This window comes from Oryx dammah, unplaced genomic scaffold (assembly GCF_014754425.2).
Source record: "Oryx dammah isolate SB20612 unplaced genomic scaffold, SCBI_Odam_1.1 HiC_scaffold_11, whole genome shotgun sequence".
Taxonomy (NCBI): domain Eukaryota; kingdom Metazoa; phylum Chordata; class Mammalia; order Artiodactyla; family Bovidae; genus Oryx; species Oryx dammah.
The window spans coordinates 39,926,612-39,942,887 of NW_024070195.1; the positions used below are offsets into that span (position 1 = coordinate 39,926,612).

Here is a 16,276-nt window from a genome sequence, read left to right on the forward strand (position 1 = left end):
TATATATATATATATTTCTTTCCAGGAGCACAAACACCTCCCTATGGGTAAAAAGGATAGGGAAGAAGAAAAGCACAAAGTCAAGACCAGCTCCACGATAGCGGGGTGCGGAGGGGGGACTGTTTTGTTCGCTGCTCTGTTGAGAACAGTGCCTGGTGTACAGCAGGGTCTCGATACACACTGACTGACTGACTGAATGAATGAATGAAACTGACTTTTCAGAAGATTTAACGATAGGATCGGGCTTCCTAGGTGGCACTGGTAGTAAAGAATTTGTCTGCCAGTGCAGGAGATGCAAGAGATTCGGGTTTGATCCCTGGGTCGGGAAGATCCTCTGGAGTAGGAAACAGCACCCCATGCCAGAATTCTTCGCAGGAGAATTTCATGGGCAGAAGAGCCTGGTGGACTACAGTCCATGGGGCCGCTGAGTGTTGGACACAACTGAGTGCACACACACACAACAATAGGATTAAGTCCATCAGGAGAAAAAAAATCAGATGATCTGAATTTGGAGAAAAACCTCAAAATAAGAATTAAATAAATATAACCTCATGATTTCTTAGATGTCTCATATTAGAAAAGTACCTAAGAAAAGCCTGAAAAGTCCACAACAAAGCCTCTGTGACATTCACTGGTGTGTGCTCACTGTTTAATCAGGCTATGCTCCAGCAGCTCATTTTGCTTAGCACTTCCGGCTCCCTGGGCATGAGGCAGGGGTGAAGCCTTGACCTTGGCCAGGCCCCATGCAGGAGTGGCAACAGGCCCAGAGGCACTTTCATACACCATAGGGATGGAAAGAACCCAAGAAATCATTTTGCCAACAGCTCTGCTGTCAGGAAGCAATGCGTATGAACAATTCCAAACTGTAGAGTCCATCTATTTTTGTAAGTCCTCCTCGTATAGAAATTTGTCTCTAAATGTGAGACTTCAGCTAAGTTAGTCAACCCCCTTGCATATCAGCTTTCCCATCTCTGAAATATTAACATAAAAATGTTCACTGCCTTATGTGATTGCTGCGAAGACTGAGGAATACAGGGTGCATAAATGACACAGTGCCTGGTATACACACTGTAAGCGCTTGACAGAGCTGTCATCTCTTTACTCTTTTATTTGCAAATAAATAGGTCTGAGCACTGGCCTGGACTCTAAGTCTGATTAGTTCTAAGTCAATAAACGATCTACTATTCCCCACACTCCTTAATATTGGGAGATCCACTTCAACCACCCCTTGAAAGTTCGTGGATACGTAAGGTTCCAATTATGCAGTACAGATACAGAGATGCACCTTCTAACTGTATGTGAGGAACTGTCCCAGGCCTTCTCAGGATATGAGTGTTACAATTAAAAATCAGAAATGCCCAAGGTAAACAAAATAGTTCAGTCTAACAGTCTAGTCAAGGCTATGGTTTTTCCAGTAGTCTTGTATGGATGTAAGAGTTGGACTGTAAAGAAAGCTGAGCACCAAAGAATTGATGCTTTTGAACTGTGGTGTTCGAGAAGACTCTTGAGAGTCCTTTGGACTGCAAGGAGATCCAACCAGTCCATCCTAAAGGAAATCAGCCCTGGGTGTTCGTTGGAAGGACTGATGTTGAAGCTGAAATTCCAATACTTTGGCTACCTGATGTGAAGAGCTGACTCATTTTAAAACACCCTGATGTTGGGAAAGATTGAGGGCAGGAGGAGAAGGGGATGACAGAGGATGAAATGGTTAGATGTCATCACCGACTCAATGGACATGAGTCTGGGTAAATTCCGGGAGTTGGTGATGGACAGGGAGGCCTGGCGTGCTGCAGTTCATGGGGTCACAAAGCGTTGGATACGACTGAGCGACTGAACTGAACTGAACAGGCTGGAACCTGGCTTGTCTGAGGGCAAAGGGAGCAGGCAGTAGATGTGATGTGATGGAAAGAGCGGCAGACTCAAGTTAAGAAACTGAGGTTCAAGTGCTAGTCTGTCATGGGTAATTGGGTAAGCAAGCGACTCCACCTCTCCCAGCTTCAGTTTCCTCTTAATGAAACAGGGGCATGGAAGCAACCTAAGTGCCCATCAAGAAAGGAACGGATAAAGATGTGGTACATATGTACAATGGAATATTACTCAGCCATTAAAACGAACGAAACAGTGTCATCTGCAGCAACATGGATGGGCCTAGAGATCGTCATGCTGAGTGAAGTCAGTCAGACAGAGGAGGAGGAGAATTGTATGATATACCTTATATGGGAAATCTAAATAGAAATGATACAAATAATCTTATTTACAAAACAGAAATAGACACAGATTTATAGAACAAACTTATGGTTGACAGAGGGGAAGATTCCAAGATAGAGATAGAGAATTGGGGATGGACATGTACACACCACTGTACTTAAAATGGAAAATTAACAAGGACTTACTGTATAGCACGTGGAATTCTGCTCACTGTTATAGAGCAGACTGGATGGGAGGGGAGTTTGGGGGAGAATGGACTCATATACATGTATGGCTGGGTTCCTCTGCTGTTCACCTGAACAATCTCAACATTGTTAACTGGATACACACCAATACAAAATAAAAAGTAAAAAAAAAAAACAAACAGGAGTATGTACCAGATCAACTCTAATGTTCCTTTTGAGCTCTAAGACAATGATTTTAGGGAAGGATAAAACCCAAGAGGACAGATGGCAGGGTCAAAATGGATAGAAAGGTAGGAGGTGGGAGATGGAGGTGGGAAGTGGGTAAGAACTAAAAATGTAAATGTGAAGGGAAAACTACAGGTTAATAAGAGAAAGGACTGGGACTTCCTGGTGGCCCAGTGGCTAAGACTCAGAGCTCCCAATGCAGTGGGCCAGGGCTCGATCCCCGGTCAGGATACAGAACCCACATGCTGCAACTAAAGAGCATGCGTGCTGCAACAAAGGCCTGGCACAGCCAAACAGAGTAAATCAATCAGTATTTTTTTTTTTAAAGAGAGAGAAAAGATTGAGTCAAATAGTAAGTCAAGGCTTCCCTGGTGGCTCAGTGGTAAAGAATCCGGTCAAGAATCTGCCTGAAATGGTTCCATGACTTACCAGCCTTGGACTCTCAGGCAAGTGACCTAATCTCACTGTACTTCAGTGTCTTCTGTAAAACAGACATAAAACCAGAACCTACTGCCTAGGAATACTGTAAAGATCAAATGAGCCACCACATGGAAAGCCCTTTGAACAGGGCCTGGCAACTGGCAAGTACTAAAGAAGTCAGCTTAGTTATTTTCTGCTGCAGAGTGGGCTGTTTACATGACTCACCACAGAGTTACCTCATTCACCCTATGAGGAGGATTTAGGGGCAGGGTTTCCTACCCAAGGCTGAAACCTAGAAAAACAAAACCCCACTTCTGTTGCCTTTTGTTCACCGGGTAGGGTCAAGAGGGAAAGCCGCCAGCGGTCGGGAGGAATCCTAACAGCACTGGTGTGGTGCCTGGGGAGTCACCGCTGGCCCTGCAGAGCGTTGGGTGATTGCTGGGGGCACCAGGCCAGCCCTGAGGGAAACGCACGCTGAAGGGCTTTCCTCTGGGGAGCCACACTCACTTTACATTCTCCCTCTATCTACATTTACTTTAAAGGTACTGCTAAGCAGTCCTAACTGAAAGGCCGCTGCTTTTTGGTACATGACAACAGGAACAATAATTTATGTTTTTTGCTTTTCTGGCCCTCTTCTAGGACCAGCAGTTTGTACTTTTTTTTTTTTTTTTTTGGCCTCTCAGGATATGGGATCTTAGTTCCCTGATCAGGGATCAAACCATGTCCTCTACAATGGAAGCACTGAGTCTTAACCACTGGACTCACCAGGGAAGTCCCTGCACTTCTGTTACCTAAGTCTCCCCAACATGTTTCCATTCACCCCTTATTTCATTATGCATTCTTAAGCTTCCCTCCAAATGCTATGCAAAATGTTGTTACATGTCTACAGCTTCCCAGAATTATGAGACACAGGAAAAGAGGGTAACTAATCTCCATTTACAAGTATAAGCAGCTTTGTAGTAGAATCAACAACATTTCAGACCTAAAACCACACCCTTCCGATGCTCTCTCTTTACAAGTGCACTCTAAGGACTCATTTTATTTCAATATGCAAGGCAAAATATTCATTTGGAGTGGCCAAACAACCTGGCTTGTTGAACCTGGCTTGTTGACAAGACACTGATGTTTCTTGAATTTTTAAACTCTGATACACAGAATGAGCAATCACTGTCCACTGACTATGTTTTCTTAACTCAAGAGTCTGTGGAGATGTAGTTTATAAGATGGGGAGAAAGAAAATAAATGCCATGAACCTGGTCCTAAACACTGCAGACTTCCTCCCAGGTGCCACAGAGCAGAAGATGAGCTTCGGGAGGCTGGGAGGGGAAGGCAGGGCGGGGGCTGACGCATCCAAGGAAGCAGGACAGGCTGGCCTCACTGATCAGTGTCCCTGGCTTTTCCCCCACGTGCTCTGGACCTCCCTGATAAAGAGCTGGAGCTCTGTTGATGACATTTCAAAAATAACCTTCCCAATAAACATAAGAAAGTTATATCTGGAATTTAAAAGTCTAAATATATGAGTTGATTAAAAAAAAAAAAAAAGACTTATGAGGTGGGGTTTTTGTTTTACAATGTTCCCTTCCTCTGATTTTGATATAATCCTGGAAACCTCTTCAGGATTTCCCCAAGTGTACAAAAATAGCTTTCAAAGGAGACCCAAACCAAGTGATGATTTTTTTTTTTTTCCAAGTGATGATTTTTATGACTGATTAGGTCTTGGCTTAAAGAGTAGCACTATGATTATAAAGCTTGGTTTCAATTACTAATTTTTTTTTTTGGAAAACATTGAAGAGAAGACTTACTTTTTCAACAGTTATGTTGAAGCCTAAGGTTTCAGAACATAGTTATACAAAAAATTCTATAATCCATTTGTGGTGTTAATGTACATATTCCTTCATACAGGGGAATAAGATAAACAGATAAAATAATAATGACTAAAATAAAATCCCCAAATAATATCCCTCTATTCTTTCTCAAAAAGTAAATTTCAAGTCTTACTGCATTACACTATTTTCAAAAAAGCAACTCTTCAAATGGTCTATCGGACCAGGAATTCCTGTGCTACCACTGCATTGTTACTAAATTAAAATGTTTCTTAAATTCAACTTATTGGCAAAGTTGTATACTTATGAGCACTATGTAAGTGAATCGTGAAACAGAAAAGATTCAACTGAAAGAGAGGGATACACCTAGACAAAAACCTAGCCCAACAGGCTAAGGACTATTAAGGGGTTGGACTCAGATGCTTTTAATAAAGCAATAGCTACTTATTAAAATATCTATTATGGATAAGGATCATAGGAGAGAAAATGGTAAAGATACAGTCAAATCCTTCCTATGAGGAAAAACTCTCATCCCCAACATGTGTGTTTAAGAATTGGGGGGCTTGAATTTGACAACACCAGATGTGTTTCTCTGACAAGTTTCTTCATCCTCTGAGCCTCAGTTTCTCAATCTGCAAAATGGGGCAATAAAACTCATCCCACAGAGTTTTACTGAGGATGGAATTAAATGAGACAATATAGCAAAGTGTCTCTCATTAGATGTCAATAAATGTGACCTTCTTTCTCATGATATACTGCCAAAAAAGCTGTATCTAATAAGTAGTAAATGTAGTATTCTACCTGGAAAGGGTCTGTCTTCATTGCCCCCATGCAGAGGAGCTCCCTTAGTTTCTGGCATATACTTCTTGGTAATGGGCAAAGACACCAGCCGGATGTGATGGATGAGTGAATGCCAGGTGTACGCTCCGGAAAGCACTGGTTCAGGTGCTAATGGGCTGAAAGGTTGAATCACAAAGTAGGCAGTGAGCAAGATTAATCCCAAGGTTATGAAGACCTACAAGGAAAGACAGGAAATGGATTAATAATGGTCCCAGCAAATGAAATACTTTAATGCCAAGGGAAAAAAAAAAAAAAAACAGGCATCTTCTACTACGTCCAATGTGTTTTAAGAACTAATCCATTTTCATAAACAAGCCATTGACATTCACTTCTGAAAGGATTTAAAGCTTGACAACTGTGACAACTGCAAGGCTCACCAAGTTTATATCACGTGGATCAAGGGCCATGTTCACCATTTAAAAATATATGCAAATACAGCTAACCATAAGTACACAGCTTTCATCTACAACACTTAACAAAAGAGTCAAGTTTCCTAATCATATATGGTAACACGGAGTAAAGGCCAACTGACTCAGAAAAACCAAGGTTCAGTGGTGGAATCAGTCAGCAGTAATATCTGGGGAGAATGTTGATGGGCCTGTGCTCTATCTAAGCTATTTCCAAGTCTTTACCTTGTACACAGCTAGAAGGAGGGGATACTGGGGTGGCCCCCTCTGAGGTTCATTCTTCTCCAGCAGCTGTCTGATAAATTTTTCAATTGCCTTCTCTGACATGCCACACTGATGGCCCGTCTGTCTTACCAAATCAACAGTCTCTGAGAGTTTGTCAAAAATGCTGAGCTCATTAGCGGCAAGATCCATGTCTTCCAATGCAGAGTCTCTGAGAGACAGAGAGAAAATAAATGTAAAAAGATGATTTCTTTAAAGTACTTCCTTCTCAAAGTTACATCCTTCAGAACAGTCCTTCTCGGCCACCTGTGGGGAGGGACCATTTCTGTGTTTTTCCCAATCCACTGCTGACCAATTCTTTTGTAAAACATAATATGTCAAGATAATGTCAAGATGTGATACAAATTTTTAAGTGTTTCTTAATTGTGGGTTAGTAACAAAAATGGTTTACAGACCAGCACTGGTTCCCAAACACTTTGAGGAATGCCAGTTAGGAGCACAAAAACAAATCTTTAATGGGACTCTGAAATGCTAGTGCTCAGCCAAACTGATTTTTTAAAAATAAATATTTATTTGTCTGTGTTGGGTCTTAGTTGTGACACTTGGGATCTATGTCGTGGCACGAGAGATCTGTTAGTTGAGGCATGTGGGATCTAGTTCCCTGACCAGGGATCAAACCTGGGGCCCCTGCATTGGGAGCGAGGAGTCTTACCTACTGGGCCACCTGGGAAGTCTCCCAAATGATTTCTGAAACTAATCACAGGAGATCTGCTACAGGTAATTTACTAAAATAAAAAGAAATAGACTATCGAAAGTGTTATTAATCACTTATTTCCTTCCTTTCACATCAAATGAACCTTTTAGCAACACGAGAGGAGGAACTGATCACTGAAGGCAAGATTCACTGAGGAACCTACTGATAGGCCTCGTTCCTGGCTGAGCAAGGATTTCAGACAACACAAAATCACGGCATGGGAGCGCTTCACACTTGGCAGGCTGCAGTCCTCATGCTTTTCTGCAAATAGAATTTAAGACAACAAAGGGCATTTCGTTTGTATTTTACATGTTTTAAAAACCTAAGATCTATATAACTCATTTTAAAATTCGTGTTCTCACAGTTATTTTGAAGTCAGGCCGTTTCACAATGGCCATACAATAAAAGGCAAAAAGTAAAGGCAATATACAATTCTCCCTGGATCACTTGTAAAACAAAGTAAAGCACTTCTCTTTAAAAAGCGCTTGGGCTACAGAACAGTATTCTTCATTTATAGGAGGAAAAAACTTTCCTGGTGGCTCAGACGGTAAAGCATCTGCCTACAATGTGGGAGGCCTGGGTTCGATCCCTGGGTTGGGAAGATCCCTGGAGAAGGAAATGGCAACCCACTCCAGTACCCTTGCCTGGAAAATCTCATGGGCAGAGGAGCCTGGTAGGCTACAGTCCATGGGGTCACAAAGAGTCGGACACGACTGAGCGACTTCACTTTCACTTCTTCATGGGAGGAGAAACAGCCCTTGGGATCCATGCTGTCTTCTGTTGGTTGGCAGTTTTGCTGCTGTTGTTTTCATAATACACAGGGTCCTCTTATTTCACAGATTTCATCCCTGAGGTGTTTCTAACATGGAAAAGCACGAACATAGAACAACTCTATCCCTTCCGTGAGGAGATGCTGCCCTCTGTAGAGCAGAAGCGTCAGGAGGCTCCAGCAGAGGCGGCCGTCTGCGCTGCCACAGGCCAGCACACATCCTGGAACAGCTCCTCCTCGAGCAGCGCCCTAGTCCTCAACTGCCTGCACAGCAGGATCACCTAGAGAGCTTTTCAGGAATGCTCATACCTGGGCCCCAACCCAAGGCTGACCAAATCAGAGTCAGACTTTGAACGGTGGATTAACAGGTAAAACAGATTTTGAGGACTGGAGTGGGGAGGAACCCCACACATTTTAGGGGACACAATCTTTCTCCAAACTCTCTGCCGTTGTTCAAAGGGTTCTTTTTTAAGACCACACAGGGCTTCATTTTAAGGTTCAGGTGAAAGGGTGGTGAAAGTTTATTCTAAAGTGTGTATTTTGGGGAATTCCCTGGTAGTCCAGTGGTTAGGACTTGGCTCCTTCACCGCTGGGGGCTGGTCGGGGAACTAAGATTCCATAATCTGTATGGCATGGCCAAAAGAAATAACAACATAAAATAAAATGGTAATTTTCAACAAATGGTGCTGGAACAACTACATATCCACATGCAAAAGAACGAAGTCGGATGATTCCTTATACTACAGATAGAAATTCATTCAGAATGGATAAAAGACCTAAAACGAGAAAACAAAGGGGGAAATCCTTAGCACAAGATTAGGCAACGGCTTCTTAGACAGGATACCAAGAGCACAAATAGCAAAAGAAAACTACACTGGATTACATCGAAATGAACAACTTTTGTGCTGCCAATGATACCACCGAGAAAGTAAAATGGCAACCTACAGAAGGGGGGGAGGGGGGAATGATATTATTTGCAAATTATATATACGATAAGGGACTAGCAGTCAGAGTTCATAAAGAATTCTTACAACTCAATTATAAAAAGATAAATACCCAATTAAAAATGGGCAAAATATCAATAGATATTTCTCCACAGAGGATATACAAATGGCCAAGAAACTCATGAAAAGAGGTTTAACCTCATTAGCCATCAAGGAAGTGTCTATCAAAACACCAGTGAGATGCCGCCTCTCACCCACTGGGATGGCTATAATCAAAAAGTCCGAGAGTAGCAAGCGCTGGCGGTGGGACTCTTGTGCACTGCGAGTGGGGATGGAAAGTGATGCAGCGGCTTTGGAAAAGCTTGGCAGTTCCTCAGAAACTCAGATACAGAGCTACCACAGGAGCCAGCAGCTCCACTCGGAAGTATGTGCCCCTGATAATTTAAAACAAATACCCACATGAAAACTTGTTTAAGCCACAGTATTCATAAGAGCTCAAAAACGAAAGCAATCCAAATATCCAGGAAAGGATAACAAAATGGATTTCAATAACATTCATATATCAATAATATCCTCAAAATGGAATATTATTAGATAATAAGAAGGAATAAAATACTGACACATGCTACAACATGACTGGAGAAGGCAATGGCACCCCACTCCAGTACTCTTGCCTGGAAAATCCCATGGACGGAGGAGCCTGGTGGGCTGCAGTCCATGGGATCGTGAAGAGTTGGACACGACTGAAGCGACTCAGCAGCTAGCTCTAAAATTCTAGGGGTGTATGACTATTTCAGGAAGTACAAAATGATAATATGATACTGAACACACACACTTCTTGCAAGCTGTACATCCTTCTTCCCTGAGATTCTGATGCATTTCCCGAGTTACCAAAAGGATAGTTACTAATAATTTAATGAAGTTTCTACGAGCACATGGGGGGTCTTGGTAATAAGCTTTCCTTTTGTCTTTGGTAAAATCAGTGGTTCTCAACTAGGGGCGACTCTCCTCCCGCTCCCCCCAGGGGTATGTAGAAAGTTTGGAGACATTTGTAATTATCACGCTTCAGGGGTACTACTGGCATCTAGTGGATGTTAATTAAACAACAACAACAACAAATCTTGTCCCTTTAGGTCAGACTAGCAGAGCAGCTCCCTTACTGGGATCTGTTGAAAGTCAACCCTCAACACAAGGGTTTGTATTAAAAAAACAAAAACAAAGAACTTGTCCCTTAAAAAACAAACAAAGTCAGGGTTAAGCATCAAGTATATTCACCCAGACTGAGTGAAATCAGCTGAAGCTTGATGGCAATCCCTTTCTCTCTAGTAAGAAGGTCCAACTCTGGCAGAAATGAGCTTTGCCACAGAGAGAAGTTTCAATGAGTGAGCTCAACTCTTTTAACAGTGGCTTATACCTCCAAGGGCATAGGCCGAATGACCTGCAGAGTTACAAAAATCAAGGTATCATGCAACACCCTTTCTACACTGAAATGCCTGAAGCCTGGGAGTGGGACCCAGGTGTGGAAGTTTTCAAACCTCTTTCCTGATGATCACAGGCACACCCCCAATCAGGAGACTTTGCTGTTGTACAGTACTTCTCAAGCAGGTGATTCTGCTCCCCAGGGGATGTCTGGAGACCTTTCTGACTGTCAAAACTGGAGGGGTACTCAACGTTTCCCAGTGATTTTTTTTCTTCTCCATGCCAACTTCAAAGTCCCAAGAAGAGGGTAAAAAAAGGGAACAGGCAGGAAAACCTGGAATTTCTACTTTCTCTCATAGTCACAACTCATGTCTTGCAGCAAGTCTCCTAGGCTTGTATTTACTTCTGATCTTGAACAAAACAATTTCTTAGGTAACGGATTACCATCTTCGGTGGTGTGGACACACATTAGTGCACTTGGCAACAGACTGTGAATGATACATTTTTCTCCAAATAAAGCTATACATAAACACACACAAACAAAAACTGTAGGGGGCACTAAAAGCAGCTAGTGCATAAAGACTAAAGCTCTCATGATGCACAGGACAACTCCCCATGACAAAGAACTCAACATGTTAAGATGCTGAGGTTAAGAAATCTTGCCTTCAAGAGCGGCCTGGGGGAGATAAGCCAGGGAGCTGTTAATGTCTGAAGGATTACTTCAGGAATGGGAGGAGGCAACTGACAACTCTGAAGGGATGTTCTCCACAATTCCTTCTCAATCTCAGTCTAGGAAAACATAGGACAGAGCCATAGCTGGTAGAATGACTCCAACAGAACTCACCAATAAAGATGTTTAAGGCAGAAAACAGGATAAGAGGCCAGACAAAATGTACATTTCTCCTTTATACTGTTTAAAACAGAATTTCTCTATTGATATAAATATATCCTGAACACTGATATGACATCACCCTGGATGTCAAATCCAAAGCTGTTTCCCTAAATAAACAGCTATACCATCTAGGCAACTCTAAGATGCAATGCTGACTCATCTAGTTAAAACACAAAAGCTGTATTCAGAAAAAAAGTTTCAAAAGCTTATCTAAATATTTCCCAATCTTCAACTATGGTAGGAACATAGAGAGTACCTAACAATAAATTTTCTTTTTCCACATACTAGGTTCTTTAGTATTATGCTAGCTATGTAGTATGATAATCCATTCTTCAGTGTTATGAATATATTCCATTCTATTTTTTCCAATGATTCTCATTGATTGAAGACGTGTTTCATTAAACCGGAAAAAAATGTTATCATTGAATTGTAATAAAAACCAAATTCCACATTTAAAGGAAAGATGAATGATAAAACATTAAAATGATACAATTTAAAAGAGGAGCAATTTAAAACTGTAATAACTGCTTTAAATTTACAATTAAGGGAATTCCACTTTTTTGTACTCTTATCATCAACGTTCCTCTTTCTGGACATTTCTGCTCATTGAGACTTCATTGAAGAGTCTAGTGTTTTCTTTGTTCTCTGAAAATATACTGTTTTTCTCTCAATTTTTTATTTTGAAAAAGTTCAAGCCTCTAGAAAAACTGTAATAGTACAAAGGATGTTTGTATATCCTTAACTTAGATTCACCAATTGTCAACAAACATTTGGCTATATTTACTTTCTGTCCAACTGTTTTTTTTTTACTAGAACCATTTGAAACTTATTAATGTAACACATCATGAAATCACTTCTAAATGTTTCAACATGTACCTCCTGAAAATAAGGGTATTATTCTACATAACCATCAGCATCATTGTCATACCTATTAAAAGTAATAATTCTCTAACATTACTTAGTATCTTGTCCACGGTCAAACTTTCAAAAAAAAAAAAAAGAAAGAAAGAAAGGCAAGAAAGGCCATACAGCTTTTTAGAAATCTAGGCACCAACCAATGGTCACATATCACAGTTAGCTGTTATGTCTCGTTGGTCTACTTAAATCTACAACAGATGCTGGTGTGTTGGTTTCTGGCCTTTTATGACGCTGACATATTTGAAGCAGGAACCCCCAGATTTTTAAACATATCTCCTCATCTTACTTTTTCTAGTTTCTATGGTTTAAAAAAAAAAAAAAATTCTTCCTCTCTAGATTTCCAGAGCTTATACTCTTCCTCTCTTCGAAGTTAAGCTCTCAAAAAAAAGTTTCACTTCCCTCTCTCGTTTCTCAGGTCTCCATTTGTTTCTTTTCCCCTCACGCCACCAATACTGCTTTCACTAAGGTCACCAAAGGCCTTCTTCACATGCCAAGTCCAAAGGACACTTTTTCAGTTATCTCTCTGCAGCAGCTTCCATTCCTATCCATTATCTCCCTCAAGTGCCCTCGAATCTTGGCATAATTCTCTTGTTCTCATTCTCTCGGAGTGTTGGTATTCATCACAGATGTCCTTGACGGTCTCATTCCCTCCACGGCTTTAGCCACCAGCTTTAGTGATTCCTAAATCTCCTCTCCAATCTGCTGGGGCTAAGTTGCTTCAGTCGCGTCCGACTCTGTGCGACCCCATAGACGACAGCCCACCAGGCTTGCCTTCCCTGGGATTATCCAGGAAAGAACACTGGAGTTGGTTGTCATTTCCTTCTCCAATGCATGAGAGTGAAAAGTGAAAGTGAAGTTGCTCAGTTGTGTCCGACTCTTAGCAACCCCATGGACTGCAGCCTACCAGGCTCTTCCACCCACGGGATTTTCCAAGCAAGAGTACTGGAGTGGGGTGCCATTGCCTTCTCCACTTCTCCAATCGAGAACTCTCCAAAACTCAAGACCCATCTATCTAATCAGCTACCAGACAAGCTGGCCCAAATTTCTTATAGTCCCCTACGTGTTATGTGTCCATACCTGACTTATTATTTTGCCCCTGCAAACTGTTTATCCTACTATATTCCTTTTCTTAAATAATGGAAACATCAGTTTTCCAAATTTAAAACCTCTCCTCCTGCTTCCTCATCCCCACCAATGAACCAATCACCAAATCTTCAATTTTATATCCTGTATAGCTCTCACATTCATCACCTCCTCTTTAGCTCTGCATTAGTGGCAGTCAAGGCCCTCAACATCCCTCCCATAGAACATCACAAAGATATTTTAATTTCTATACTTCCAACCCCTTTTCTCCTCTCTGAGCCAGTCTCTACAAATTATTTTTCTAAAACACAAATTGGCTCACATTGCTCATCTATTCAAAGCACTTTAGCACTTTCCTTGACTTCCCACGCCTGGCTAGGGAACAATTTAGCATGGTAGTTAAGAATACCAGCACTGGAGTCAGAAAAAGCTGAATTCAAATACTAGATTCTCTATCTATTGTGTGGCCATGAGACACTGTTTTAACCTCTCTAAAGCCTCAGAGTTTTTATCTATAAAATAAGGATAATTGTGTCTTTCCAACCATGTTGTTAATCAATTACAAGGTGATATATCTAAAACATTTGTCTTATTACCCAAATTAAATACGTAATAATTACAATAAGATGAAGTCCAAATTACTTAGCATGACCCACTGGTTACTGCCTATCTGTTCAGTCTCGTTTCCCATTCTTTCCTCATATTTTTTGCTGCCATACTATTTCACACCTTTCTGCTTCTGTACACATAATTTTCTCTGTTTACAAAAACTATCCTCCTGTGCTTTGTCCAATGAGTGAACACTATTTCTGCCTTTTGAATCTCAGCCCTTCATTTCTGCCCTTTGAACCTTAAACACAACCCTATCACCCTGTATTACATCTATTCCTTGTCTTCCTTGCCACGAAACTGTTTCTTGAAAGCAGATTTTTTGGAGAAAATAACAACACAAACTAATAACAGACATGGAAATTCACCTCAGAGATATGGAACCTTATCACTGCCTGATCAACAATTTATAGAAAAGACCTAAAGTAATCATTTTGTTCACAAACTAATGGTTTATTTTACTTCTTATTTTTCAAAAATACATCAGCCTAATGAGAGTTTAGGTGAGCAAGATAGAAACGTCACACTTGGATTTTTTTTGTGCGTGGAGCTTTAAGTAGCTGTGGAAGAACAGGGATTTGAACTGGGTCTTGAAAACTGTTTTGGTCTAAAGCAGAAAGGGCAAACAGGGCCTGTGGTATTCGAATTGGTGGATGTGAACTTCAGTCAAAACTTCAATGTAGCAAAGCTAAATTTAGGTTAAAGGTTGTTCTTCCTTAAAGCGAACCTGTCATAACTCAAACAAGCAAATTTATTAAGGGAAAGATGTCCATGGAAGATTCCACTATGGGAACAACCAAATGAGCAAATAGGAAAAGCCAGAAATTATTCTGGAAGTAGTCTCTATTATGAGTGAAAGTGTTAGTCGCTCAGTCTGACTCTTTGCAACCCCATGGACTGTAGCCGGCCAGGCTCCTCTGTCCAAAGAATTCTCCAGGCAAGAATACAGGAATGGGTTGCCATTTCCTCCTCCAGGGGATCTTCCTGACCCAGGGACTGTACCCACTTCTGCACTGCAAGTGGATTCTTTATCATCTGAGCCACCAGGGAAGCCCCTATCATGAAGAGAAAGCCAAATACCTTAAAACTGGTGTACTGGCAAATACCAAGGATATGCAGGCTCTTAGACCAGAAAAGAAGTGTGGCTTGCAGGACTAATGATCTTAAAATACTAGGCAACATGAAGCAGGCAAATTTCCTTGTTCTAAATGGAGATTACAAACAGCTCATTTAATCAAGCCAATAAACCAAGTCATATTCCTTTCTGAATCCGAGATGCCATGTTTATCATATACCAAGACCACACTTAAGAAAATTCCTTCCCTAACAATTATCAGAAAAAGATGTTTCGGAGTGGGGCGGGAAATCACTGTAAACATTCAAAAAAAAAAAAAAAAAAAGAGAGAGAGAAATCTAAAAGGGCAACGAAATATAGACTTCGCTAGGACCGCTGTTTCGGTCACTATTGTGACCCCGCGAAACAAGTTCAGTTAGGGCGGAACTCTCTGCTCTCCCCGGCAGAGCCAAGGGGAAAAAAGGGAGAAGTCTTAAGAAAGTTGACCCCGGGGGAGTTGGTTAAGGGTGCTGTCAGTCCGCAAAACGCCAAAGGCTCAGAGAAGGGGTCAGCGCAGGGGCAGGAGTGGCACTGGCGCGGAAAGGTGGGCTGCGCGAGGAGCTTATAGACGGATGCGGCGACAGTGTTGTCACGAAGCTGCCTCCCCCCTCCCGGCCTCGGGCCCCAGTCACTCACATGCGGGGCCCGCGCCCCCTCGGGCTCCTCCCGCCTCGGGGACAGCAAGCCGCCGGGCGAGGAGGATAGGCCGACAACTTCCTACTTCCGGGCGCGCAACCCGGAAGCAACTCCCACTCCACAGACGAGGCAGCGCTCCTTCTTCCCGCCGGAAGCTTCCGCCAGAAGTAGAACAGGCGATGTCTCGGAGAACTTGGAAACTATCACGAGATCTGGAGAGCACGCCTTCTTGCTCCCCCTGGCGGCCAGTTCTTCCCTCTCGGTCTTCTGCAGTCCTTGCCGGCGGTCTCTTTGTGAGCCAATGCCGACTTCATCGCTGAACTAATTCATTCAATGAGTATTTGTTGAGCCTCCTACTATGTGACAGGCAGCGTGTTAGGCATTAAGAGATGGAAGTGGGAGGGATAACGTAAGAAATCTAAAAGAAAGGCAGACAAATAGATCACTCAAATTTACACACGGCACACATTAATGTTTACTCTTTGCCACACATTACAAAGGACTTTTATATTCGTGAAACTTCTTCAACAACCTTCATCTACCCTCTTACTAATCAAGTTGAAGTTTATGGAAAGGTTAAATTGCTCGAGATTAGCGTCTGCCTGTCGGAGAAGGCAATGGCACCCCACTCCAGTACTCTTGCCTGGAAAATCCCATGGATGGAGGAGCTTGGTGGGCTGCAGTCCATGGAGTCGCGAAGAGTCGGACACAACTGAGCGACTTCACTTTCACTTTTCACTTTCATGCACTGGAGAAGGAAATGACAACCCACTCCAGTGTTCTTGCCTGGAGAATCCCAGGAACGAGG

At 42.1% G+C, this 16,276-nt stretch overlaps 1 protein-coding gene across 4 annotated transcripts in view; it reads right to left on the reverse strand.

Annotated features, from left to right (window-relative positions):
- Window positions 1-15,583, reverse strand: part of CUNH6orf89 (chromosome unknown C6orf89 homolog) — a 35,528-nt gene extending 19,945 nt beyond the window's left edge. Inside the window, exons 1-4 of one of the 4 annotated variants that reach the window (XM_040249797.1) lie at window positions 15,469-15,583; window positions 7,043-7,115; window positions 6,334-6,541; window positions 5,663-5,876 (exon numbers count right to left, since the gene is read on the reverse strand). In XM_040249797.1, the coding sequence (XP_040105731.1) occupies window positions 5,663-5,876; window positions 6,334-6,522 (403 nt within the window). In that variant the 5' untranslated portion in view covers window positions 6,523-6,541; window positions 7,043-7,115; window positions 15,469-15,583. Of the gene's footprint in view, window positions 1-5,662; window positions 5,877-6,333; window positions 6,542-7,042; window positions 7,346-15,468 lie in introns of all 4 variants that reach the window. The other 3 variants (XM_040249799.1, XM_040249798.1, XM_040249800.1) reach the window with 3 other exon arrangements.
- Window positions 15,584-16,276: the final 693 nt, after the last annotated feature.